This window comes from Ictidomys tridecemlineatus, chromosome 3 (assembly GCF_052094955.1).
Source record: "Ictidomys tridecemlineatus isolate mIctTri1 chromosome 3, mIctTri1.hap1, whole genome shotgun sequence".
Lineage (NCBI taxonomy): Eukaryota > Metazoa > Chordata > Mammalia > Rodentia > Sciuridae > Ictidomys > Ictidomys tridecemlineatus.
In genome coordinates, this window is record NC_135479.1 from 6,426,450 (window position 1) to 6,454,415 (window position 27,966).

At 50.2% G+C, this 27,966-nt stretch overlaps 2 protein-coding genes across 4 annotated transcripts in view; one reads left to right on the forward strand and one right to left on the reverse strand.

The window, feature by feature from the left end:
- Window positions 1-27,966, reverse strand: part of Rab37 (RAB37, member RAS oncogene family) — a 58,791-nt gene that overhangs the window by 12,871 nt on the left and 17,954 nt on the right. For both annotated transcript variants that reach the window (XM_078041733.1, XM_005332524.5), the window contains exon 2: window positions 992-1,102. In XM_078041733.1, the coding sequence (XP_077897859.1) occupies window positions 992-1,102 (111 nt within the window). The remainder of the gene's footprint in view (window positions 1-991; window positions 1,103-27,966) is intronic.
- On the forward strand, window positions 8,932-27,959 carry LOC120884024 (CMRF35-like molecule 1). 2 transcript variants are annotated; one of them, XM_078041727.1, is made up of 7 exons: window positions 8,932-9,096; window positions 20,965-21,306; window positions 22,534-22,624; window positions 25,084-25,196; window positions 26,225-26,247; window positions 26,541-26,663; window positions 27,133-27,959. In XM_078041727.1, exons 1-7 carry the CDS (start codon window positions 9,054-9,056, stop codon window positions 27,274-27,276), a joined length of 879 nt encoding a protein of 292 aa, XP_077897853.1. In that variant the 5' UTR covers window positions 8,932-9,053; the 3' UTR covers window positions 27,277-27,959. The 2 variants fall into 2 exon arrangements, with proteins under 2 accessions (XP_077897853.1, XP_077897851.1); XM_078041725.1 differs by having other exon boundaries at window positions 8,933-9,096; window positions 22,504-22,624.

The window sequence follows — 27,966 nt, forward strand, 5'->3', positions numbered from 1 at the left end:
TCTCAGGGCCACTGGGTACTCGGTCTCGGGACAGAGTCCAGGCCAGCTCTCCCTTATCCCCCGCTCCTGGATGGCCACCTGAAGCCATGTGTAGACTGGACCTATGAGACCAATGGACAAGCCCGATTTCTGGTTCCCCTTGTCTCTTCCCACCAGCATGGCGGGCTGCGTCCCAGCCCTGTGTGTGGCCTCACAGGATCTGATTTGTCCAGGGGCTGGCAGACTTGCATGTTGTCCAGGAGACGACATCTGCTCTTCCTGTGTCGGGAGTGCTAGGATTCTGGGAGCCAACAGTGTGAGCGGGAGGGAGCCCTGGGCCCGGTCCACCCAGTACCTTAAGGGAACTTGAGAGCAGCTGTGGGTGTGCTAATGCCAGGAGGAGAGGACGAAGGTGCCCGTGCAGGGGCTTGAGAGGACCCCCAGCCGGAGCTGTGCCCAGGAGAGGCAGAGGGCTGAACCGGAGGCCCCTGGGCGTCTCCACTGTGCTCTGGTTTTGCCCTTCCTTTGCCTTTCCAGATCCATCATGGCTGGGGGCTAACCTGGGCAAGCTACCCCAAGATAGCCTTTGCTCTCTGCTCCTGGTTCTGATGAGCCAAGGGGGAGCCCCAGAAGGAGATGCAGGAGCGGAGGAGAACCGGGGGGCAGGGAGAGTTGTCTCCCTGTCTACATCCTGGGGGGGGGTCCCACAGGCCCATGAGTCCCTCCAGTGAAGGTCACACTGCTCCTGCCAGGTGTCCTGCCCAGCAGCCCTCCTTGTCTTCTGGTGCCCCGTGGGCTCATGGTGGAATGCACTCCCACCCCCACACCACCCGGGGACACTGCCCCTCCCTCTTGGTCACCACCACTTGCCTGCACCTTTGGAAACAGTCTTTTGGTTCAGCCTCCTTGTACAGCCCCACACGAGTGCCCACCTGTTTCTGCCGGGCACCCTGATTGACACATAGGGACCCACAGCCCACGCCCAGACCCCGCATCGCCAACGAGTGCTTACTGTGAATCCGATGCCCACGGTGGCCGAGAAGGAGCCCGGGATGAACTTGCCCTGGTCAAACTGGACCAGCAGAGATGTCTTCCCCACACCGCTGTCGCCCACCAGGATGGTCTGAAAGGGAGCAACAGAGGGGGCTGAGGGCTGCGATGGGGGTATGGCCGGCAGGAGCTGGTTCCTTGTAGTCAGACAGACAGACAGACACACACACATACACACACTTAATTTTCCATTGAAGTCACTGAAAAATGCACAAAGACTAGAAGAAATCACACCCCAGCCCACATTCAGGAACGGCCTAGGTGCCCATGAGAACGTGCTCATGACGTCCAACATGGGGCCGTAGGTGACTCTGGGTCTCTGCTGCTAGGCTGAGGCCCAACACTGCCATGTACCAGGCCAGGAGCTGTGGCAGGCCTGTTCCTGGAGACAGGGACTGCTCTACAGGAGGCTTCAGCTTCAGCTCGGGGACCCCTCCCCTGGTATCCAGCCTGCATGGTGGCCTGAAGGCTCCCGGGGGCTCCGGGCTCCCTGGTTCCTTCCCCATTTCCCTCGGTGGTTCCCCTGATAAAAATCCTTGCACTTTCATTCCCTTTTGGCATCCGCTCCTGGGAAGACCAGAGCTAACACAATGCCCATGGATCTGCCGCGTGTGCTGTCCCAGGAAAAGCCAAAACAAATCAGTCTGTGAAATAAAGCAAAATCGAGATGTCTGGTGTGTGCCTTGGGAGGAGTTCTCAGTGGGCCCTGCAACAAGGCCATGGAGAGGAGCACATTTAGAGGAAGCAGATTTAGAGGAAGAGGAGAAAGGCCACTCTCTTTTGGGAAGAAGTAGCGGTGAGAATTCGCATGGGAACTCGGGTGAAATATTTGAAAGAAAGATCATAAGCAACAGAAAAGAAATCCATGTCACCCAGAGGCTGCACCACCAGGCTCTCCGTGAAGGGATGAGCTGTGGGGTAGGGAAACGCCTTGGTTTCAAGGTGGGCGGTGGTGGCTTTCCAAAGGCAGACACTCGAGTCATTGGAAAGGTGGGGCAGATGCAAACTTTAGCTGGACTTGCAAATACCTAGAGGCAAAAAGACTGTCAGCCTTGTGAGCAAGGTCCACGTCCCCAGCCACTGCAGGACTCTGACCACGAAGGTAGGGATTAGGCATCGAGGCTGGCCGAACACAATGTGGACTTTCGAAGTCCCCTCACTATGGTTCCTCTGCCCCCACCTCCCAAACCACATTCTGTCCAGCTTTCATTTCCTCCTGGGTTAAAGACATCATTTGTTTGCTATGAACAGTGAACAGTGGCTTGATTAATTTACATCTCAAATCTAACTTCCTTCAGCTTTAAGAAGTGTTTCCTAGAGAGAATATTCTAGAAGGTGAGGAATAAGCCCACATGTGCCTGCTGTGTTGGCTTCCTAGAGGACATTAGCAGACTCTCACTTTTCCCCTTTATCCTTTATCCTTTCCTTGGCAGGGTGAGAAGTTCCCTTCCTTTCTTCCGTCATCCTACAAGCAGACTCTTTGCTGGCTGCTGAGGCCCAGAGAGGCGCCCAGGGCTCCGCACTCCAGCTCAGCTGACTCCTGGCTCGGGGCAGGGGCAGGGGCAGGGTGATGCTCTCAAAGGGGTCTGTTGAGCAGCATCAGGAAGGTGTGGCAGCAGCTCCCAGAGTTTTTAATCTGGGCCACCACGGACGGAAAGCTCAGAGCTGGTCAATCTACAAGCATCTCTGAATTATTTCTCCCTAAATCCAGGACCTCCCTTCCATCTGTCCCCTTTCCAGATTTTTCTGTGCTTTCCCCCTTCCAAGAGCATTTACAAAGCATTAATTAACTAGAAGTCAATTAGTCATGTTTCTGACGGAAGCCTCTGTGTCATCTTTGCCATGATCTGGACGAGTGTCATGTTAGCTCTTCTGAAGTCATTTTGTCATGTCTGCATTTGTGTCTCCTCCACTTCCAAAGGGGACTAGAGGTCATTTAAGACAAAACCCATATGTATTAGAGGGCAGAAAAAAAAGTGCACAAAGACAAAGGGGGTGTGTGGGTGAGTGGCGGGGGGGGGGTGTCTGGGGGGCACATCTCCCACCCAGGGCGCTGTGGCTGCTCATGACTGCATTTGAGAATTGCATTTGACTCTAGGTTTCCTGGCGGTCAGGACAACATAGGAAACCACTTGGGGTCTATGGTGCTTGTGTGACAAAGAATGCCTGAGTTCTTTTGACCCACGGCATGTGACACCAAGCGAGAGGTAGACTCCTATGGAAGTGGCCCCGAGTAACAAGATGGGCACTTGCCCCACTCTGCAGATGCGAAGCTGTGACCTTGGTTGAATCAGAGGCCTCACGGTAAATCACACGACAGCGGAGACCTAGCCGTGGGCTAAGGCCAAGGGTGCGGCCCCCCTGCCCTCCATCTTTCAGGGCGGTGTTTAGAACACCTTGGTGAACGGGTGTTTCCTCCTGCAGTAGGCTCTGAGTGACCTTAACCAGGCGGGACATTCAGATGCCACCCAGGAAAAAGATCATAGAAATGAAAAATGTTCTGATGGCCAGACAGTAACAGAAAACAAAGTCAAAGACAAGGGAAGTGGGAAAAATATTTGCCGGACATATGACAGACCAGACTGAACATCCTCCCCGCAGGAAGAGCTCAGGAGAAAAGCTCAAGAAATAAATTAACAAAGAATGTGAACAGGTGTGTTTCCTGGGCATGTGTTCCTGGGTAGTCCCGTGGGCCCTCTTGGCTGGGCTGCCGTCCCAGTCGGTCCACCCGACACGACTCCAGGTGCTGTGAAGGCATTTCATCCATGTGGTTGGCATCTACTGACTGTTGACTTTAAGTCTTCAATAATCTAGGTGGGCCTCGCCTGATCAATTGAAGAACTCCTGAAGTCTCCCAGGGGAAGAAGAAATGCTACCCTAAGTCTGCACCATCAGCTCCTTCCTGAGAGTTTCCGGACTTCTGGTCATCTCTGTAGATTTTGGGCTTGCCAGACTCTATGATTTGTTCATTGGAACATCTCTCTCTCTCTCTCTCTCTCTCTGATATTGATCAGTATATGTCCATACGTCCTGCCAATGCTGTTTCTCTGGAGAACCTTAACTGATACAATGTGATAACAGCAGTTTGATGAAACGTTGAGAATGGGCAGGACTGGCTTCAGTTTGAGGAGCGGGCCGTCACCCACACGCCAGCAAGCATATGAACCTTTGGGAGAGAAACTGATGATATCAAAGTTGCCAATGCAAATTCCTTTGGTTTTCCTTGCAAAAGAACTCACGAGGATGGGTGTGGCACCCATGCTCACTGTAGCATTCCTAAGAAAAATCATTCAGCAGGTGGGGAAGAGAGGAAGAAATTCTAGAATATATACCATGCGGTGCAGGAAAAATGGCAATAAGAATGGGGCACTTAACCACCAAGCCACACAGTGTACTATCTGGGAGAAACTGTCATTCAGGGAATGAAACCTGGCAGGAATATTCTGAAGTCTATGCAGACTTGTTTGAGGGAGACTTTAGTGCCCAACAGGGTTCACTTGGAAGCTCTGGGGGTGATAGGTGGGAATGGAGAAAAGGTTTTTATTCTTCATTTTGTCTTATTTTCATTTTATTTTTTACAACCATTTTCTTGCATTATCTTTTTTTTTTAAGTATTTACTGGGAAAGTGTTAAATAGAAAAGAAAGTATTTTAGAGTTGACATTATCAATCATGTGTTTTTTCCTTTAAAAAAATAGACTATTCCGGGTATAGCAGTGCATGCCTAGAGTCCCAGCTACCATGGAGGCTGAGGCAGGAGGATAGCAAGTTTGAGGCCAGCCTCAGCAACTTAGACTCTGTTTCAAAATAAAATAAAAAATGGCTGGGAATGTAGCTCAGTGGTAGAGTGCCCCTGGGTTCAATTCCCGCTACCAAAACAAATAACTTTAGTTTTTAGAGTAGTTTTAGACTGAACAGAAGGTACTGAGATTTCCCGCACGTGGGTATCCTCCTAAAGTATTAGTACCTCCCCCTGCCACGTTTCCTTTCTATGTTTTTCCTGAAGCCCTAGGAAAAGTCATAATTCTCCTGGGGAGGTAAATTCATACATGGCTGACCCCTAGTGAACCTGGACTAAACAGAGCGCTTTTCCACAGGAGAATGGGAGCCTGGTCATGGGGACACACCCACAGTTGACAGAAGCCATCTCTCTGAGGTGGGGCTGGCTGTGGTCCCCATGCACTTTGGGCTCATCTGGATTCTGTCATTCCACCATGAACGTGTCACTTTTGTGACTGGAAAATAGTCTGTGGAGGTACGTTGCGGATGAGGGAGGGGACAACGCCATCGTCGCCTGACTCTCCTCGAACAAATGGTTGTTTTATTTCTCCAAATAAATGGAGCCCATTAATTTGTGCTTTAAAAACCATCAGGGCTGGGGCTGGGGCTCAGTGGCCGAGCGCTTGCTTAGCATGTGTGAGGCCCTGGGTTCGATTCTCAGCACCACATATAAATAAATAAAAAATACAAGTCCATGAACAACCAAAAAAAAAAAAAAGTCAAACTCCATGCTGCCAGGCGCCATGGCGCACACCTGTCATCCCAGCGGCTCTGAGGCTGAGGTGGGAGATCTTGAGTTCGAAGTTAGCCTCAGCAACATAGTGGGGCGCTAAGCCACTCAGTGAGACCCTGTCTCTAAATAAAATACAAAATAGGGCTGGGGTGTGGCTGAGTGGTCGAGTGCCCCCGAGTTCACTCCCTGTTGCCAAAAAACAAAACAAAACAAAGCTGAGGAGCAGGTGACGAAGCTGGTGGGTGCTCTCTTCTGAAAATCAAGAGCCCGTTCAACTTCTGACCCTGCAGAGGATCAGCCCACCATCTCATCCCTGCAGGCCGCAGTCGCAGAACGCCACAGTCCCGCAGTTTACAAACAGAAACTTACTTCTCAGAGTTCTGGAGACTTGGAAGGTCAAGGCCTGAGCAGGGCCAGTGTGGGACAAGGGCCACTTCCTCATAGACAGTGCCTTCTGGCCATGTCCTCACATGGGGCCAGGCAGCTCTGGGGACCCTCAGTCCCAAGGGCGGCCCCTCACAACCTAGTCACCTCCTAATACATGGCGCCGGGACCAGGTTTCAACAGACGACATTCAGCCCGCAGCACCTGCTCCTGGAGACTCATTTTTCCTGGAAAATCAGCTTGACCTCTGCCTGACTTCCCAGGGCTGCGACCAAGATGGCAGAAAGGGACATTAGATTTGGAGAGCGTTCGAGGTTGGTGCTGTGTCTTATTGGCTTTGTTGGCTGGTGATAAAACATCCTTTCATTTTGGGGAACTTATTTCAAAGGCAGCCTTGGTGTGAGCACTGATGTTGACCAGGCCTAAGATTCTCTATCTTACCAACTCCTTGATATCAGGGTCCCTCTTCATTTTTAGCACCAAATAGGACCAAAGAGCTTCTCTCTCTGTGTGTCTCTCTCTTCTTCTCCAACCTTCCTCTCCTTTCTGGACTTATATGGGCCAGACCTGGTTCGAATCTTCACTCTGCTACTTCATAGCTACTTACTTGCTTGGATGAATGACCTGCTCGCTGAGCCTCAGTTTCTTTATCTGAAAAATGGGAATAACATCACCTGTCCTCTAGATTTGCAGTGAGGATTCAGTGTGATAATTATGTAAAACACAGAACAGAACACAAGTGGGTAGAGAAGATGAAGTACGGCAGGTCCAAGGGGAATCAAGAAGCTTCAGGAATGGGAGCTGGAGTAGTTACGGTTTATGGCTGGTTCTTAGGTGCTACAGAGTGTCTCAGTGGGCTCTCGGAGCCAGGGGAAGAATGGCAATGCCATACGCAGAGTGCATCCATTCATTTATTCTCTGCCAGTGTTTATTGAGTACTTACTGTGGGCCAGGTGCAGATCTAGCCACTGGCAACACAGCCCTCACTCATGGACTTCTGGTCCAGAGTGAGAGAGACTCCACCAAACCAGCCCTGTTGGTACAGAAGCTGCCCCCACCTGTGAAGTTGAGTCCGAAAAGATCAGGTGTATCTGCAAATTCATGAGACCGAGAAGAATGTGTCCCTGGATGCATCTCCACCAGACAGAACTGTGTTTTAAAGCCAGACATAAGCTTTCCCTTCTTTTTTTATATATATATTTATTGTTTAGTTTTCGGTGGACACACATCTTTATTTTATTTGTATGTGGTCCTGAGGTTCGAACCCAGTGCCGCGCGCATGCCAGGCGAGCGCACTACCGCTTGAGCCACATCCCCAGCCCAAGAAAGGCCCTTCTTGATGATATTTATTTCACAGGGCATCTTTCCCCAGAGTAGACAGTGTCGTGTGTGATGGAAATCTGTTGATTATTGAGTGACATAAGTTTATACAACACATTGGTGCCCCCTTCTGATTTCTGGAATCACCCATGCATTTCTACAGGAAGAGATAGAAGATGAGCGAGGCTGGGCAAGGTGGCATACACCTGTCATCCCAGTGGCTCAGGAGGCTGGGACAGGAGGATCTCAAGTTCAAAGCCAGCCTCAGCAACTTAGTGAGGACCTAAGCAACTTAGCGAGACCCTGTCTCTAAATAAAATATAAAAAAGGGCTGGGGATGTGGCTCAGTGGGTTCAATCACTTGGTTAAATCTCATTTCTTGATTCAAAGGGGAATCCTCCCTGGGGAGGCTGAGTCTCAGGGGAACAGGATCAGAGGGTCTGGCTATAGGCCGGGCTCCTGGCAGACAGTTCTCTTCACCCCTTGCTGAACATGCCCACGAAAGGAAGGGTTATTCCATGACTCCCATGCATCTGTCCCCTTGTCTCCAGGGCCTTCCCAGCCAGTGTGACTCCCAGTCATTCCCCGGGAAGCCAGTGGCTCCCCTGGTGCAGAAGCCAGTGTCTCCCATGTACTGGGTGGTGACTGAAGATGGGGGCCGAAGGCCTGCAGAGCCCTGCCCCGGGTTTCTGACCTGACCTTATGGTCTGGAGATATGTGAAGCGAGAGGCCGACTCTGGCCACATCCTGAAAAACCAGGCTTATCCGCTGCCGAGTTTCAGTGCAAATTACTCACCTACACTGCCTGTCTGCTGAGGGCAGGAGGGGGACGTCCCTGTCAGGATGTCACAGGGTGTGTATAACACATACCCAGGTGTGAAATATGGGAAAGGCCTGGCCTTTTCATGAGCCCCCAGGGCTTGGGGGGTGCTGATGGGGGAGGGAAGGTGGGGAGGACGTGGGATTGGAATGAAGGGAGCAAGACAGGCCAAGCTGGACGGACGGACTGACTCCTTCCTTCCTTCCTTCCTTCCTTCCTTTGGCTGACGGTTACTATAAGGTGGAGGTGGGAGTGGGGGGTGACAGGTGTAAGTAATGGCTGGTTTCTTGGGCTAGGAGCTCTGGTGAGATTTTGGAGGACTCAGGCTGAGTCAAGATTCACAGATCTCAGCTGGTATCTTCCATAAGGACGCAGAGCGTCTTTTTCATTGGGCTAACATCCTTGCTCCCGTCTCCCAACTCTTTGACACCATTTCCTTGTAGTCTGGGTCTGGACCCCTCCTCAGCCTCCTCCCTCCTCATTCCCACTTCTAGTCTACGAACTCCGGGCCTTCGGGGTTCTCAAAAACCCAGCCACACCTGAAATCCCGGGTCTAGGGCCTTCTGTCCATCAGCCTTGGCTCTCCAAGGCCCCTCTGTGGAGCTGGGTCCCCTGCCCCACCTTTTCTCCAGAGGAGGGGGGAGGAGTAGAGCAGGGCTGGCCAGACCCAGTGGCTCCCTGTCTGTAGATGTCTACCAGGTAGAGAAGGAGGCTGGGTTCTCTTTTTAGGGCCCCCCCACCCCTGTGATCTTGGCCGTGGTGGTATTTCTCAAAAGCTTTTCACGATGACTGGAACTTCTTGCATTGTAACTGCTCTGAAATTTCACCCTGTTCACCTCCTTCCTCTTTTATTCTGTTCACCAGTGGGAAGTGGCTGAGGGAGGAAGTGCCGGGCGAGATGAGAGAAGGCAGAGGGCAGGAGATGGAGTCCAGCGTGTAGCAGGTCCTTGTGACAGGCTCCACCGAGGGGGACCCGAGGGAAGAGAAAATGCACCTGCTGTGGCTCGTTCCCGTCCTCCTCTGGCTCCCAGGTGAGTGGACCCAGGTCTGTGTGTGTGGGGAAGGCTTAACTGGCCAGAGGAAGCAGCTGGCAGAGGGACCCGGGGCCCAGCAGGAAGGCGTGAGCCTCTGGGGTTTTATTTTCTCACGCCCCCAATGTGTTGGCACCTACAGTTGCCAAGGCCGAACTGACCCCTTCATCGTGAGCCTAGCCCAGGGGGCATCCCTGGCCCCTCGGGGGCTGTTCCTGTTGAAAATGGACAGCAGGTGGCCAGAGCCTGCACAGGATGGGGAGAAGCATGGGAGCTCTGGTTCCCAGGTCGGGGGTGGGCTGGAGAACCGCTGCCGCTGGCCTGGACTGTCGCCTTCCTTCCAAACGTGCTCTGAGAGGGAATGGCTTGGCGAAGAGGGGAGGTGGAGGGGGTTTGTAGGAAGGAAAGAGGGCATTTTGCTGGACAGAAGGGAGAGGAGATTCCAGGCATCTGGGTAAGAAGGAAATAATAGGGCTGGGGATGTGGCTCAAGCGGTAGCGCGCTCGCCTGGCATGCGTGCGGCCCCGGGTTCGATCCTCAGCACCACATACCAACAAAGATGTTGTGTCCGCCGAGAACTGAAAAATAAATATTGAATTTCTCTCTCTCTCTCTCTTTCTCTCTCTTAAAAAAAAAAAAAAAAAGAAGGAGGTGGGATGGAGAGGAAGGGAGGGCTGGGATCGGGCCAGGCGGAGGGTCGTGGGATCCCTAAGTTGTGATTAAAACACAGGGACCTTTCTTGCCTGTGAACCTCGGCCATCTCAGGACTCAGAGGCTTCCTGCCTCTGCAGCATCTCCATCCAGATGTGGAAATTTCAAACGTGACCTGACCCCATGCCCCTCGCATCCCTCTCTGCCCCCTTCTTCCCTGTCTTCTTGTTTGCAAGCCCATGTTTTCTGGTGCTTGGGCCAAACCTGGGGGCAGGAAGCGTCTGTCTCTTTCCACACCCTCCGGCGACCTCGGGTCTGACTTGGAGTCCAGGCATTTCCAGAGGCTGCGGGTGCTCTCAGAGGTCCCTGTGTCTCCACCCGCTCTGGTCACAGTGGTCCCTTAACGTTCTTTGAACCAGCTGGGATGCTTCTGCTTCAGGGTTTCGTCCTTTCTGTTCCCAGACAGCTGCGGGCTCTGTGCTCCACACCCTCCCTGTGCGTTCTTCTCACTGGGCCTTTAGATGACTCTAAAACTGCAATTCCCTTCCATGATTTTTCTGCATCTCCTGCCCCCTCCTTCCGTAGAATGAAATCTTCCAGAGAGCAGGGATTTCTTTGTGTGTGCCTATAACAGTAGTGGGTTCCAATTAGACCAATAATATTATTTGAATGAGCAATTTAATTTTTTTTTTTGTACTAGGGATTAAACCCAGGGGCACTTAACCATTGAGTTACATTCATAGCCATTTTTTTTTTTCCATTTTATTTAGGGACAGGTTCTTGCTGAGTTGCTTAGGGCCTCGCTAAATTTCTGAGTCTGGCTTTGAACTTTCGATCCTCCTGCCTCAGCCTCCTGAGCCTCTGGGATTATAGGCATGCGCTACCATGCCCGCTTGAATAAGGGGATTTATCCAATAAGAGAGTATAACGATTGCTGCAAATGGCCCTCCCCGTCTTTCTTTTCCTATTTTTATAGAATTGAATGATTAAGACTCTTAAAATCAATTGGAAAGGTTCTACATCATTTGTCGGAGTATCCAGTGGATATTTGAGGAACAACTGTTCCTCAAAGTGTTAAACAGAATTACCACGTGACCAGGGAATTCCACTCCTAGGTGTCGGCCCAGGAGAGCTGAAGATGCATGTTTGTGTGAAAAGTTGAACCAAGTCCATCAATGTTGGGCTGGGAGGTATGGGGGGGGTAGTGTTGGTATAGTGTGCTCAAGGCCTGGGGTTCAGCCCCCAGCACTGTAAAGAAAAAACCCAAGTACTCATGACAATAGTAGTTGTAATCTGTGAAAAGTGGAAATCCAGATGTCCAACCCAAACAGGTGACTGGCTGAGTAGAAGGTGGTCACCCACATGACGGGGCATTTCGCAGCCATTACCTAGTCTGAAGACCCACCCCTGCCGCAGCATGGATAGACCCTGAACAGACCCTGAAGGGAGGAGCCACACACAGAAGGTCAGAGGGTCTGACTCCATTCCTAGGAGATGTCTGGAATAGGCCGATTCATAGGGACAGGAAGCAGATCCGTGGTGGCTGGGTGGAAAGGGGGCCAGGGAAGTGGCTACCAGGGGGTAGGGTGTTTCTTTGGGGGGTGATAAAAGTGTTTCAAACTAGAGTGTAGGTGGTTGCCCAGTTTTGTGAATGTATTAAAAACACGGAGCTGTCCTCTCTACAAAGGCGGATTTGATGGTATGCGAAGGATCCTCGGTGGAAAGCAATCGGAGAGCAGGAGAACAACGGGAGAGTCCTGGGAGGAGTGTCCGGGTGGTGTTCGAGGCGAACCTTAATGCTGGGACTCTCACAGGGTCTATTTGGCCCTCCAGTGCACAGAATGAAGAGAAAGAAAAAGATAGTTTTAAGAAGTACCAGGCTCCCGGAGGAGAGCAGAGAGCAGCCCTGGAGGGCAGGAAGGGGGAGACCCAGGCGGGCAGGGAGTCCCACCTGGGCCGGAACCTGGGGCAGGGGAAGGAGCAGGTGCTCCCGAGCTGGGCCAGCTCTCCCGGGGTAGGAATCGGGAGGGACATGTGCTTGGCTGGGGTGTGTTTGGGGAACAGAAACGTCAGGGTGGCCTGGTCACATGCTTCAGAGAGGGCTGCTGGGGCAGCCTGGGAGAATTTCATCAGCTCTTGGGGCAAAAGGGCTGGGGAAGGAAGGTGACCCGTCCAGGACCACGAGGCTGGCAAACACCTGCAGCTCGGGGAGGCGGGGGCAGGGGGTCTCCCAGCCCAGGTGGGCAACGCAGGGAGACTCCATCTTGAAACAACAGTGTGACCCCCCAAGACCTGGATGATTTGATATGTGACAATGACATTGCTTAAACGCTATGTTTGTTGGGTTGTTTAGAATGAGCCCTGTGAATATTACCCTTGGCCTGACGTTTCTCTTTGGGACTTGCCTCTTTTCGTTCTTCATCGTTTTCCAAATGGGGGTGTCACTGTTTCTCCTTGTACACATTATTTGTAAAGAGCCAGGATATTAATCACTTTCTGGGGAATTCATTCAAGTTTTCCTTCCAGTTCTTTTCTTTTTCAGGTTTTTTTTTTTTTTTTTTTTTTTAATAGTGGTGTGTCCAAGTGTTATTTAGAGTTGTGTTTATTGGCTTTTTTCTGTGTGATATCTTCTATTAATTTTAAATTTAAGAAGTTCTTCCTCTCATCAGCCCCAGGGATTTTATAAAGATTCATTTCCTTTTTCTTTCTTTCCCCCCCCTTTTTTTTTGGTACTGGGAATCGAACCAGGAGTGCTTTACCATTGAGCCATGTCTAGCCCTTTTTATTTATTTTTTTGTTTGGAAACAGGGTCTCACTAAGTTGCTTAGAGCCTTGCTAAATTGCTGAGGCTGACCTTGAACTTGCCCAGCCTCCTGCTTCAGCCTCCTGAGCTTCTAGGATTTGGGGCATGTCCTATCACACCTGGCTATTTCACTTCTGCTTTCTTTCTTTAAACCCTAACCCTAACCCTAACCCTAATGTTTGCCTCTTTTCCTGCCCTGGATGGACCCGCACGGCTGGTGCTGCTGGTGGCTGCTGCTCTCTGCTTCCTTCTTCACCTATCTCGGAAGACTTTTGTGGGTTATGAAATTATTAGACTAGAGCAGCTCTGTTTTTAGGCTATTTATTCTGTTTTAATGATAGGTTTATCTATTCTTGCTTGATTTCTGAGCTGATTTCTGTATTATAGCCTGATAGTGGGTTAGCATCTGGCAGGGAAACCCTTTACCACTCTTCCTTATTTTATTTTTCTATCAGGATTTTTATTTTATTTTTAATTACATTTGGTGTTGGTGTCTAATAATCACACAGAATAGTGGGATTCATTGAGACGTCTGCACAAGAACATAAGGCACCTTCCCTCCCCTCTGCTCGCCCCTATACCCTTCCTCTACTCTACTGGCCTCCCTTTTACCATTACTGATTTAAAATATCCCCAAATTCTTACCTTCAGATCATCTCTGGTGTACACACACACACACACACACACACACACACACACACACACACACTTATGCTAGAGATGATCTGATTAAACATAAATGTATATATACATAAACTGGAATTATCTGAAAGAAGTTCTGGGGTTTAAAATGCATCATTATTGTCATTATTGTTTTGGTACTGGGGATGGGACCCAGGGTGCTCTATCACTGGGCTACATCCCAACCCCTTTCACTTTTTTTTTATGTTGAGACAAGGTCTTGCTAAGTTGCCCAGGCTGGCCTGGGACTGGTGATCTTTTTGCCTCCGTCACTGTCTATGATAGCCTTAAAAGTTTTTTTTTTTTCTTTTTAAGCCTTCATTCCAATAGTTAATAATACAGTGCTTGTTTGTCAAAATAGAAACTGGAATCGAGTAGACCAAACAGTGGATTAATAATTGTGTACTGAAGGCAAAAAAGGGTTTCCACGGCACCAAATAAACCAGTTCTGAGGTTTTTCCCCAAGATAAATTTAACGGCTCCAGATTCCTCAGTGTCTATTAAAATTTGTGGAAGAAAAGAGCCAAGGTTGTCTTTCACGGCGCCTTTCATTCACTGGGCAGGCCGAGGGAGAGAAAGTGGTTCATGCACGAAGATGGCTGCTACTCCGGTGGCGTGGTCTAGAGTGACCCCCCTCCCAGCTCGCACTGGGGACACCAGACCCCACGGGTCCGAGAGGGCACAAGAGGGAGCAGGTGCTGGGGAAAGGCTGGGGCTCTGGCCCCTCACGATGGTCGTGGGTATAAAGCCTGGGGGGAGAGTGGGGCCACTGCGGCCCGCCAGCCTGTCCTCTGGGTGACCTTGTAAGCAAGCACACCATGCTGCTATGGAATGCAGGTGACCCAAAGAGTAAACGTCACAGGGCCTATCCTGACCATGCAGAGCTGATGGAGCTTTGTGTTGTCACCACTCTCACGTTCCCAAGGGAAAACAGCAGGTTTGATGGACAGGTGCTCAGGCTGAGACGGGGAAGCCCACAGCATGTCCCTTCTGCATGTCCAAAGTATTTTCAACTATTTTTAAAAATGCGCTGACACTGGGCACAGTGGTGCTCGCTTGTAATTTTAGCTACTTGGGAGGCTGAGGCAGGAGGATTGCAAAATTGAGGCCAGCCAGCCTGGGCTACTTTGTTAGACCTTGTTTTATTTTATTTTATTTTACTTGTAGTTGTAGATGGACACAGTGCCTTTATTTTATTTGTTTATTTTTATGTGGTGCTGAGGATCGAACCCAGTGCCTCACGCACGACGCCAGGCAAGTGCTCTGCCACTGAGCTATAGCCCCAGCCCCATTAGACCCTGTTTTAATATAAAAAAATAAAAAAGACTGGGGTGCTCAGTGGTAGAGCACCCCTGGGTTTTTCCCCCAGTATCAGAAAAAGGGAAAAAGAAAAAAAGAAGAAGAAAGTAAAGAAAAAGCTCCCTCTGAGTTCAGATTAAGAACCAAACACCAAATCAATTTTTTTTTTTTTTGGTACTGGGGATTGAACCCCAGGGGTGCTTAACCACTGAGCCACATCCCCAGCCCTTTTTTTATACTTTATTTAGAGTCAGTGTCTCACTGAGTTGCTTAGAGCCTCCCTAAGTTGCTGAGGCTGCCTTTGAACTCGTGATCCTCCTGCCTCAGCCTCCTGAGCTTCTGGGATACAGGTGTGAGCCACCACACTGGCCACCGAGTGGATCTTGACACAGATTTAAAGCCTGAGCACAGCTCGTGTGCTCAGTGTTCTCAGTACTGAATGGTGAGTTGATTCTGTTTTTACAATAAGAAAGCTGAGTAATATGGCATTGGAGTACTAGAAACCGTCTCAGTAAAACGAGAAGTGACTCCCATTGGATAATAATCTGCAGGTTGTCTACACACGTACAGAGTGGTGCCATGTGCACTGATAAACCCACGGGGACAGCTTCAGGCACTCGGGACCACAGAGCTTCACGTTGGCTACATGAGAAAAGTGAGGGCAGCGAGGAGGAGCAGAGTGTGTGGTTCTCATTCCTTTCTGGTCCTGGAGCTGATTGAAGGTCCGTCCAGTCCTTCATAGGGCTTGTCCCTGCTGTTGGCACAGGTGGCCTGAATATACCACTTCCTGCGGCATAGAACGCAGCCCGAGCCTGTCTGCGATTTCCACTGTGATCCCGGTGTTGGGGACGTCCTGCTTGTTGGCAAACACCGGGGGCCCGGGGGTCTGCGTCCTGGAGCTCCTCTCAGACCCCTTGAGATTGCAAAGACATCCCCACGTGTGCGGGCGGGTGGAAGCGACAGTAGCCAGAGGCTGCTACTCTCAGGAAATGTGTTGGTTTTTCTCCCACGAGATGGCCCAACTTTTTTTTTTTTTTTCTTTCTGGTACTGGGGCTTGAACCCAGGGGCTCTCCACCACTGAGCCACATCCCCAGCCCTATTTGGTATTTTATTTAGAGACAGGTCTCACTGAGTTGCTTAGGGTCTCACAGCTGCTGAGGCTGGCTTTGAACTTGCAATCCTCAGCCTCCCAAGCTGCTGGGATTACAGGTGTGCACCTGGCCCAACTTTTTAAAAATTAAAAAAAAATAGCACATGTACCTAAATGTGCATAAAATATCAATGTCCAGGTTAACAAATTATCATAAAGTACACACCAAGGTCTCTGGTTGGGGTGCTGTTTGCTGAGGTCTTTGATAGACAACCCTTCCCAGAGAGGGGAAGTTCTTTATTTTGCTAAGTGTTCTTAGAAAATCATAAATGGGTGTTGAATTCTGCCAAGCTTTTCCCTTAGATGAGTGAATGGTCTTCTTCCCTTACTCCACTAGTGACACATATTGCATGTACTGATTTTCTAATATTGAAACGATTTGCTGCCAGGTGTGGTGGCACACACCTGTAATACAAGGGATTCAGGAAGCTGAGGCAGGAGGGTCACTAGTTCAAGGCCAGCCTGAGCAACTTAGGGAGGCTTTAAGCAACTTAGTGAGTTCCTGTCTCAAAATAAAATATGAAAAGGGCTGAGGATGTGGCTCAGTGGTTAGATGCCCCTGGGTTTACTCCCTGGTACCAAAAAAACAAAACAAAACAAAATAACAAACGATTTTACTTTCTTGGTATAAGTCAACTTGGCAGGAATGCATTATTCTTTTTATATAGCGCTGGTTTAGTTGGCTGAAATTTTTTTGTTTCAGACTTTTGCATTTATGTTCACAACTAATATTTGCCTATAATATTTTTTCTTCTCTTTCTCTTCCTCCTCCTCCTCCTTCCTCTTCTTCTTCCTCTTCCTCCTCTTCCTCCTCCTCTTCCTCCTTCTTCTTCTCTCTACCCTCTTCTTTTTTTTTTTTGTCATACTGTGGATAGAGCCAGGGCCTCACATATGCTAGGCAAACACTCTACCAGTGAGCTAGATTCCCAACCCTTTTTATTTTATTTTAGGACAGAGTCTCACTAAGTTGCTGAGGCTGGCCTTGAACTTGTGATCCTCCTGCCTCAGCCTCCTGAGTCTCGAGGATCACAGGCCTGACTTTCCTGGCAGGCTTCATGTTTCTTTCTCCCACTGCCTTTATCAATTAGGTTTGCTAATCTCATTAGATGGATTCAGCGTCGCTTCATCTTTTCCTGTGTCCCAGAACTTTCTGTGCAAGTCAGCCATGATACCTTCCTTACATCTTTGGTAGGTAGAGTTGCACAGGCCTGGAGTTTGGTAGGTAGAGTTGCACAGGCCTGGAGTTTCTTCTGGGAGAGTTTAAAACAATCAGTTTGATTTATTGGAATAGCTTGGGGATTGTTTAGGTTTTGAACTTCTTTTGTGCAAGGAATTATTTTTTTTAGGAATTTGTTTATTCAATATAAAATCTCAAATATCTTGGCATAACAGTTTATATATCCTTTTATTGTCTTTCTAAATTATTATTACTTTTGTTATTGTCTGTTTAATATGTGTAGGATGTGCAGCGATATTGCCCTTTTCATTCCTGATATTGATTACATAGCTCTTCCCTGTTTCTATCATGAATTTCTTGCTAGTTTTTTTTTTGAATGTAGGTTTTGTTGATCTTCTCACTTATATTTTTGTTTTCTATTTGATTAAACTTTGTTCTTATCTTTATTATTTCCTTCCATTTGCTTCTTTTCTTCTTACTCCTATTTTTTTATCTAATTGACATAGATGTTTAGCTTATTCAATTTAAACCATTTTTGTTTTATAATATATGCACTTAGTGCCATAAAACAACTTTAAGCATAATTTAGATGCAGCCCATGAGACTCTTTTAAGTTGAGGTATAATTTACAGATACTGAAATGCATAGAGAGTAAAAGTATAGTTCTGAGTTTTGTAACTCACACTCCTAGCAAGATACAGGATATTTCCATCGCCCAGGAAGTTCTTAGTTCCCGGCCCAGCCAGTCCTTCCCCCTGTGAAGCATAGTTGTGATCTTTACCACCACAGATCAATCTGCCTGATGTCAGAGTTTTTATGTGTTCACATATGGGATCAGAAAGTGTCTTCGTCTCTGTGTCCATCTTTCAGCCGGCATGTCTGTGATGCCCTCCGTCCACTACTAGAAACAAAGTCAAAGGAATTGAAAACCCTTGTTCACAAAAAGAGCAGCAGGTGCACTTTTGTAGTGCATGGGAATCCTGGCTGCGTGGCGTCTTTTTCCATCTTGAATTGTCAGTCTTAAGTTTTAGCTACGTGGTGGGCTGCAGGCAGTATATTATTGCAGTTTTAATTTGCATTGTAGATGGCTAGTGATGTCTTTATTTATGTGTCCTGGGCCATCCATAAGCTTCCTTTCTGAAGTGTCTGTTTAAATTTTCTACATTAAAACAAACAAACAAACAAAAAAATTCCAGGCTGTTTGTTCTCATTATTGAGTTGTTAGTCTTCTTGCAGATACAAATATATATATATATATATATATATATATATATATATATATATATATATATATATATATATATATATTAGTTTAAGTGAACACAATATCTTTATTTTATATTTAAAGGTGCTGAGGATCAAACCCAGTGCCTCATGCATGTTAGGCAAGCACTCTATCACTGAGCCACAATCCAAGCCCCAGATACAAATATATTTTATATGTAAACTTTAGCTTGCATCAGAATCTCTTGCAAAGCCAGATTTCAGAGATGGAGACAGAGCTGCCCCACTAGATGAGTGCCTGCCGGGGGCAGAGATGGGCCTGCGCACCCGAGTCTGTTCTCTTCGAGGTCTGGAGGGGACTCACCAAGGAAAAGATACAGAACTTTTTGAGGAAAGGTGAATTTTTGAGCTTTCTTTGATAATCATGAAAAAAACTTCTGCATTGCAAGAGAAAGACAACAGTAAGCTAAATGGTCAAAGGAAACGCTGCACCTGAAAATAATTACCAGAAAATAGAAGTACCTCTGAAAATTGTTCCAGAAAACAAATTTTGAGATGCGGGGAGGAAGTCCTTTAAAAACTTGATTTGAGGGCTGGGGTTGTGGCTCAGCGGTAGAGCGCTTGCCTAGCACATGCGAGGCCTTGGTTTTGATCCTCAGCACCACATAAAAATACAATAATGTGTAACTACAACTTAAATATATATATTTCAGTTGTAGTTGGACACAATATCTTTATTTAATTAATTTATTTTTATGTGTTGCTGAGGATGGAACCCAGGGCCTCACATGCGCCAGGTGAGTGCTCTACCACTGAGCCACAATCCAGCCCTCCCCCCTAAATTTTTTTTTAAATTTGATTTGATTGCAAAACATATAAAAATGTATGAAGACTCATTATATTTTATTTATAAGACAGAAACAATATATTGTATGATTCCATTGGCCTAGAAATAGAAGTAGATTAGTGGCTCCCAGGGGGGGTGAGAGATAGGGGTAAGAGAAACAACTGCTAATTAGATGAGATTTTTTTAAAAGTTTTTTTAGTTATTGACAGACCTTTATTTTATTTTATTTGTTTATACACAATGCTGAGAATTGAACCCACTACCTCACACATGCCAGGCAAGTGCGCTACTGCTGAGCCCCAGCCCCAGCCTCAAGATGAGATTTCTTTGAGGGCTGAGAAAAATGCTCAGGAATCAGATTGTGGTGATGGTTGTGAGTGCTCTAAAAGCTGAGTTGTGAACCTTAAAATGCTACGTAACAAAACTGGCTGCAGTGGCACATGTGTAATCCCTGCGACTCTGGAGGCTGAAGCTGGAGGATCACACTTTCAAGGCCAGCCTTGACAACTTACTGAATCCTGTCTCAAAACAAAACAAAACAAAACAAAACAAAACAAAACAAAACAAAACAAAACAAAACAAAACAAAACAACAACAACAACAAAAAACAGGACAGGATGTAGCTCAGTGGTAGAATATTCTGGGTTTATTCACTAGAACTGATGGGAGGTAGCAGAGAAAAAAACCTAAGAAGACCAATAATTATAGGAAAAAAATATAAGTTATCAAAGACTTTGTCCCAATAGAGGCTCTTTTGCCAGATAGGCTCTAAAGAAACAAAAAATCATTTGCTCCATTTATATTCTCTCTCCAGAGCATAAAAGATGGAAATCTGTCCGATGCATCTTGAGAAAATAGTGTATCTCTAATACCAAACCTTCACAAAGTTATTGAAAAGAATCTTGCATGTGAGTGCAGGGCCAAGAGCCCACAGTGACAGCTGAAGCACTTTGTGTGGCCTGTGCCTGATTGCCATTACTTCTGATGAAGCTGGGGTTTAAAAAGTGAGAATGTTTACACAAAATTTTTTGCTCCTCCAGAAAAAAGAAAAGGTGTGATATTGCAGCATCTGTCTCCTCTGCAGGGACCACGGGCTGAAGTGGAATGGGGCTGTGCGGGCCTGGATCTTTGCCCTCCCTGTTTTCCTGGGCGTCCCCGTTTCCCTGCGCCTCTCCACTTCCCTCATCTCCTTGATGCTATTGGCTTAGTGTCATTTGCCATTTTAAACAATCATTTTTGTAAAGAAACATCTAATCATATCCCAGGTCTTTTGAAGAGGAGAAAATGGAAGAACAAATACGGAGAAGGTGTATTTTAGTGGTTGCCTTACTGTGAGGCTGGGGTAATCAGGACAGTGTGGGATTGGCATAAGGATGGACAATAGATCAGTGGATCACAAGGGGAAAACCCACACAAAACTCACAAATTTGCTATTTGACAGACACCAGGCAACTCAGTGGAGAAGTTGGGATCTGGGTGTTCCAGAGCATGTGGAGACCAGCTTCACAGCTCTGGTCGCCTTCCAAGGCCTTCATCCAGGCAGGCTCCCTGCAGAGCTCTGGAGGCCCCGAGACCCCCAGAACAGCCCCTGCTCAGCCGCCTGGTGTGGCTGCTCGGGGAGACGTCCTGAGGGCCATGGTGCTCGGTGGAGGCAGCAGCAGGTGCCGTGGGCCCGGATCTTGCTGCTTCCTCCCCTCCAGATCAGCACAGCACAGAGATGGCCACAAAGGGACACCCCTTGAAATGTACAGATTCACTGGCCATCAGAGGCAGAGAGGGCTGAAGAACAGGAAGCCATCCTTGCTGTGTCCCCATGTTTGTTTCTGGAGAGAGCTGGGGTTGTGCTCACCAGTGATCTTCCTGGAGCCTTTGGCCCAGCAGGTGTTAAGTAGGCAGGTCCATCTCGGGGAAGGTGGGTTCCTTCCTTGACCATTATTCATGATGCACTTGGACTTGGGAACTCTTCCCAGTGCAGGACACTGTGGCCGTGCCCTTGGGGTGGGAAGTGACAGCTACATGGATTTGTGTTTTCCAGGCTATTCCGCTGCGCAGGATGAAGTCACTGGTCCAAAGACAAAGAGTGGCCCAGAGCGGGGCTCACTGACCGTGCAGTGTAATTATACCTCAAAATGGAAGACCCACAAAAAGTACTGGTGTCGAGGAGCTGCTTGGAGTGGCTGCAAAATCCTTCTTAGCACCACTGGGTCAGAGCAGGAGGTGAAGAGGGACCGTGTGTCCATCAGGGATGATCAGAAAAACCTCACGTTCATGGTGACCATGGAGGACCTCAGGAGAGATGACGCTGACATTTACTGGTGTGGAATTGAGAGGGTTGGATCTGACCCTGGGTTTCCAGTTAATGTGACCATTGATCCAGGTAGGAGTGAGTTGATGTGTCCCTGAGGTCCCCCTGAAGTGGATGGTCCGTTATTCAGAGTGACCTGTCACAGAGGGGCTTGAATCCCGAGGTCTCCCAGAGTCCTGAGTGAACCCTTGGGGTTGGCCAGGGTGGGGCTTCTTTAAAAGCCCCGGATCCTGGAGCCTCCTCCAGGAAGTCAGCCAGAGCAGACTCTCTTCCCTCTGCACAGCTGAGTCCTGAACCTGTTGCCAATAAAGGTCAAGGTGATGGTCCCCAGTTTCAGCCCTTGGTCTGGGAGACCTGCTACTGCTTTCCTGGACCTCAGTGTCCAGGGTGCCCTGCTCTTTGGGGTGCTCTGGGCGGGGCCTGGACAGGTCTGTTCTCACCCCCTCCGTATCCACCTGGGGAGAAGAAGCCCTGTGGAGCCTGCTGTGCTGGTCTGACTCCTGAGCCCAGAGAGGCCTTCACAGACGGCTGCTCCTGCTGCTGGGACCCGCTGGGAGCCGCTCATGCCTTTGGCTTACTGAGGGTCGTCCCAAGTCCTCCAGAAAGCAGGCGCTGCTGCAGGCTCCAGGGTCCCGAGGCCTGGGGTTGAAGGCGTTTCCTGTTGACTCTGCCGCTCGGCCCCTGGACAGGCGGCACCAGGTGGCAGGGCTCTGGGGGCACAAAGGAGCACCACAGTCACCTGAGCCCTGGAACCTCTGGGGCGTGTTCTGGTGGCACAGTGGGCAGCAGGCCTTGTCTCTCAGAATCCTGACAGTGCCCAGGAGGAAGGTGTCCCCATTATCGAATCTTCTTAACTTGCCTGAAGTGGAGGCCTTCCAGAACATTCTTATTTGTTCGGGGCTGGTCTTGATCTTAGAAGTCTTCAATCTAGGGTATACGTTAGCCCCTGTACTAGTCCCTCAGGCTCCTGGGTCCTTGCTGAATGGAGAAGGCCAAGGGAGCCACTGCCTGAGGCACCGTTATAAGCAGAGGGTTGCTTAAGGTTTAGCTGAGCCCCAGTTGTCCTTGTCCTGAAGCTCTTCCTGGGGACCCTCTGACCCTTCCTCTCCCAGAGATCGGGGGATATGAGCAGTCCAGGATCCAGCCCCTCCACCCAGCCCTGATCCAGCCTTCTCCAGCAAGGGGGGCCACGTTATCTGCAGGCTCAGAGCCAGGGGCAAGGCTGGGGGCTGGCAGGAGGAGTAGTGTGTGATCTGTTTGTATGTCAAGCACCAACTACAGCGTCCCCAACTACAACAGTCCCCAACACCTCCACCTCCACCACCACCATGTCTACAGCATCAGATGCTGAGGAAAAGACCACCTGCCTCTCCACTCACCCCTACATCAGGTAAGCAGGCTCTGTTACTGCGGTCCCTGTGGCTTAGTTGGCCCAGGCTGCTCCAGCGGGGAACGGTCCTAGGGCTTCAGGTTCCTTGGTGAGGGTGAGGACGCTGGGAATCCTCCCGCTTGCTCTCAGCCCCTGGGAGCTGTCATCCTGGTGCAGGGCACAGTCTGTGGACTTACTGCTTCATCTGTTCTTGGGCCCCACGTTTACTGAATTCACTTCTGCATGGCAGGCGTAGAGATGGAGCCCAGTGGGAAAGCAATGAGTAGCAGTCTGTGAGGACCGTGTGGTGCAGTGTGTGGGCACAGGGTTTAGGACCACAGTGGCTCTTGGCCCAGTGTCCCACCTGGGAGGCTGCGGTAGGTTGGGGGACATCCTGTCTCTCCTAAATCAGTGGCACTGCCGGGCTCAGTGGTGTACACTGTCATCCCAGTGGCTTGGGAGACTGAGGAAGGAGGATGGAAAGTTCAAAGCCAGCCTCAATAACTTAGCGAGGATCTCAGCAACTTAAAGAGACTCTGTCTCAAAATAAATAAAATAAAATAAAATAAAAAGGACTTGGGATGTGGCTCAGTGGTGGAGCACCCTGGGTTCAATACCTGGTTATTCCCCCCAGAAGAAAAAAAAGAACAGTAGCACGGGTAGCTCCCATCCTAGGCTCCTGGCAGCTCACGACAGGATTTCCTGCCCATGATTATGTTTTCTTTGACTTTGCCTCTGACCGCCCCATGAGGAGGAATCTTACAGAAGAGACTGAGCCTTGGTCACTTCCTTGGTGAGGGTCACTCTGGAGCTTGGATGGAGTCTGACCTCCAAACCCAGAGCAAGGCGCCTGCTTCTCAGTGCCCTGCCCAGCCATCTGCAGTCAAAGGGCTTTCGAGAAGCCGAGAGCCTCTTTGGTTTCCTCCTTTGGCTTTTCTTGACCCTTTCGACCTTGTGGCTATTTTTCGGATCTGCCAAGGTCTTCTATTGCTGGGCCCTTGTCACCCAATCTCTATGGGACTCCCCAATCTCTCCACCACCAGGGACTCCCTTCTCTTCCCCCTCTTTCGTTTGCCCTCTATTTTGAGAGTTTTTTTTCCTTACCAAACTGCATTTAATAATAATAGCCAAGGAGGCCCCATCTTATTAATGGGGCTTGTGTGAGTGCCACTGGAGCCTTGGACTAGTGCGAGACGGACGATTTGTTCATTTAGTCAACAAAAAGCCATGGAGCGTCCATTCACACCTGTCGCTGTTTTGAGGAACATGAGGGGGTACAGGAATGAACAGAGTCCAGGGATCCACCCTCAAATTCTTCCACCTCAAGATAACTCCTGGAACCAATTAACGTAGATGTAATTAATTGACACCTGTGTCTTCACATTCCTGTGAATTCAAAGTTGAAGGGGGGGGGGGTCCTTGTATGCGCCCCTAGGGCTGCCCTAACTAGCACCACAGGCTGGGGACTTAAGGAACAGGAATTTATTCTCCTCACACTTCTGGGGCCAGGTGACCAAGACCAGGGTGTCAGTCAGCAGGGCTGGTTTCTTCCAAGGTCTCGTCCTTTGCTTGTAGAAGGCCATCTTCCTCTGGGGTCTTCACGTGGCCTCCCTTTTGTGTAACTCTGTGTCCTAATTTCTTCTCACAAGGACACCAGTTACACTGGATTAGGGCCCATACCAACGACATCAATGACCTCTTTAACTTTAATTACTTCCTTTTTTTTTTTTTTTTAGTTTTGAGACAGGGTCTTGCTAAATTGCAGAGGCTGGCCTTGATCTTGCAATCCTCCTGCCTCAGGCTCTGAGTCACTGGGATTATAGGCATGTGCCACTGTGCCTGGTGTGCCACTGTGCCTGGCTTTAATAACCTCCTTAAAGACCTTTTCTCCAAATATAGTCACATTCTGAGCTACCGAAGGGAGAGTCTGTCCCATGCTTTCTTCTAGCTTCAGGTGATTGCCTGCAATCTTTGGGGCTTCTTGGCTTGTAGCTGCATCAGTCCAACCTCTGCATCTGTGGTCACCTGGCTTCTCCCTGTGGGTGTCTGGGTCCGAATTTCCCTCATTGCCGTGACAGTCATTGGCCAGGACCCACCCTAAACAGTACGACTTCGTCTTACCTTGATCACATTGGCAAAGACCCTACTTCCAAACAGGTCGTGTTCACAGGCTCAAACTGGACACAAGTTTGGGGGGACATTGTTCAGTCTAGCAGAGAGGGCAGGCATGGAAGCAGGGAGACCTGGTGGGAGCCCACTGCCCTGTGATTTCTGCTGGGCCACTAGACTTACCGACCCCTACCTTGTGGAGCCCTCCTCTCCTTTATTAAAAACATCTTTGAGGGCACCCAAGAGTTTCCCTGGCTGTGAAACCAAGTCCTGCAGGCTGTGAGGTCTTCGGCCCTCCCCACCACCAGGGCCCGGGAGAGGGCTGAGATGGAAGCCTAGCGGGGTGCACAGTCCCCCTCTGTCATCCCTAGGCACCCCATCACCGAGCTCAGGATCCTCCTCCCGCTCATCTTTGCTGGGCTGATGCTTCTCCTGATGGCGGCCTCACTCCTGGCTTGGAGGATGATGAGGCGGCAGAAGAAAGGTGAGAGGCCCCGGCCCCGTGGGGTTGGAGCTGGACAGAGGGGTGGGGTGTGGCCAGCCTAGGAGCCTTTGCTCAGAGATCATGAAACCCTCTTCCTGCCTGGCCTTACTTCCACATTCTCACGGGTTGTGCCACTTCTCAGAATGCTTGGGCCCCAGCTCTTGCCAAACCTGCCCAACCTGGGAGTCCGTCTGTCTGGCGGGAGGGCTCACCACCTCTTCTCCTGAGTGCGTCAGCCAGGCCTAACTCTGAAGGACACCTCAGCACTAAAAACTGGGGGAAAACCCTTTCTTCTTTTTGTCTCTGGACCACAAGGACTGGGGGTGCTGAAGGGGGAGGATCAAAGGCAGAAAGCGGGGCTGGGTTGTGGCTCAGCGGTAGAGCGCTTGCCTGGCATGCATGAGGCACTGGGTTCGATTCTCAGCACCTCGTATAAATAAATAAAGGTCCATCAACAACGAATAAAATATTAAAAATTAAAAAAAAAAAGCCCAAAGAAACTCAGGAGTCAGTATCTCCCTGGAAGCTAGTCCGTGCTGTGCTGACCCTGCTGGGGGCAGCTGGGAGCAATTCTGCCTCCAGATGCAAGGAGGGGACAGGCCCTGCTGCCCAGTGACCCAAAGCCCACCTGAAGACTAACTCGACACGAGGCAGAGGAATGTGGAGTTCAGCAGAACCTCAGGCAGAAGTGACAGCCTGGGCTCAGCCTTTTGCAGAAAGAAATTGAACTCCAGGGGCGCCGATGGCTGGCTGCCAGTTGGGCCACCCGAGCAGTCGATGGACTAGTTCTCGGATGCGGGGACCCAGTGGGCTGGGGTCTTCCTCTTTTTTTCAGATGGAAAGATGGAAGCTCAGAGAGGGGATGTGACCAATGTCACTGAGTGTCATCTGAGGAGTCACAGTTAGATCTGGGTCTCCTGTCTCTGAACCTGGAGCCTCATCCACCCCCTTTCCCCCCACGTTTCTCTTCTGGGCCTCTGTGGGCCTCAGGGATGGGCCTTCTGATTCTGGCTGGTTTTGTCTTTCAGATGCGGGGCTGTCCCCAGAGCAGGTAAGAGAGTCCCTGAGGTCACAGCCGAGAGACCAGCCAGCTCCTTCTCCCTCTTCCTTGTTTCCCAACTTCCAAGAGCCCTGGTGTCAGACGAGTCATGTACCGAAGCACCCGTGTCCCCCTGGCCCCCGCAGGGGAGGAGGGGAGGAGGCCTCAGGGGCAAAGGGGGTGGGAAAGTGGGGGGCACCCGGGGGTCCTGGGAAGCGGATACGCTCATGTCCCGTGTGGAATAGGAGCCTGTGCCCACAAGCTACTCAGTGACTCCGCCTGTGTCCCCTCCCCCGGCGCTGCAGCCCCTGGAGGAGGACCTCTGCTATGCCAACCTGTCCGTGCTGCGGCCCAGATCCTCCCCCGGCTCCTCCCGGAAGAAGGCCTCGGCCCAGGCTGACCAGGAGGAAGTGGAATATGTCACCATGGTGTGTCCTTTGTGGGGACTCCCGCGGGACTGGGTGGGGCAGATGTTCTGTGGGCCCCACTTTGGGGATGGCTTTTCTGGTACCTACGTGGGCCCAGCAGAGGAGGGTGGGCTGGGCAGGGCCGCAGTCGTTGCAGGACTGGCCTAGGAACGCCCCCCCCCCAGGCTTTCAGAAGTGTTTTCACACGAGTTCTCAGCCCTGGGGAGGCCAGGGAGACCCACTGGGGTCCACACGTGGGCAGGAGAGCGGCAGACAGGCCACGTGGCTCAGGGTGCCCTCGGCCACCCTGGGCAGAGGTGGGATTCTGTTGTGTTGTGGCTGAAGCTCATCTGGGAGCCTGGCAGAGCCGGGGGAAGCTGGAGGGCGTGGAGTGGACTGGAGAAGCTTGCGTCCTGCACGGGCCTCCTCTGAGGGCTCCTCTGTCCCAGCCCGCCAGCCCCTCAGATCTCCTTGACCATCTCTATTGCAGCCCCCCTTCCCGCGGGAGGAGATTTCCTACGCATCTCTGTCTTTGGACCTCTTGGACCTGGAGCCCACCTACAGCAACACAGGCCACATTCCCAGCAGGGACCACGAGGAGCCCACAGAGTACAGCGTCATCCGGAAGTCTTAGCCTGGTCCCTGGCTCCCCCTTGGACCCGCACCAGGCCTCGGCCTGCCCCTCCTCATCTGATTTCTGCCCCAGCTCCCCATCAGGACCAACCAGTGGCTGAGGCTCCACCTGATCAGCCACCAGGGCCTGCAGCTCTAACCTGGGCTTGGGGCCCAGCCTCAGGGGGCTTTGGGGAACTAGTAGCCCCTCCACATCTCCTCCTCTCCCACACAGACTGGGAGAGGGGTGAGGATAGGCTCTGGGGTGGCCATGGGAACAGTAATGGTAATGATAATCATGGCAATCAACCTTTATTTATTGCTTACTGTGTTCGGGGGACAGAAGGCCCCCAAAGACGTCCATATCCTAATTTCCAGAACCTGGGAATACACCTTCTGTGGCAAATGATGCTGCACGTGGGATTAAGTTAAGGAATTAACGGTGGAGAGATTATTCTGGATTATCCAGTGGGCTCCAAATACAATCACAAGGGCCCTCCTACGAGGGAGGAGGAGGTCAGAAGGGGAGAAGGCAAAGTGCCTCTGGAAGTGGAGGTTGGAGCAGCACGGCCAGGAGTCAAGAAGGCTGCAGCCTCCAGAACCTGGAGCCTCCAAAAGGAGCCAGCCCCCGACACCTGTGGAACTGACTTTGTACTTTCGGCCCCCCAAACTGTAGAGGAATAAATCTGTATTGTTTAAAGTTAAGCCACTA

Bases quoted from the DNA above. Each gene is read 5' to 3' on its own strand.
- LOC120884024 (XM_078041725.1), top strand. From the start codon at position 9,054: ATGCACCTGCTGTGGCTCGTTCCCGTCCTCCTCTGGCTCCCAG. The intron at 9,097-20,964 runs GTGAGTGGACCC...TGTGTTTTCCAG, and splicing joins CGTCCTCCTCTGGCTCCCAG to GCTATTCCGCTGCGCAGGAT. The intron at 26,248-26,540 runs GTAAGAGAGTCC...CCGGCGCTGCAG, and splicing joins CGGGGCTGTCCCCAGAGCAG to CCCCTGGAGGAGGACCTCTG.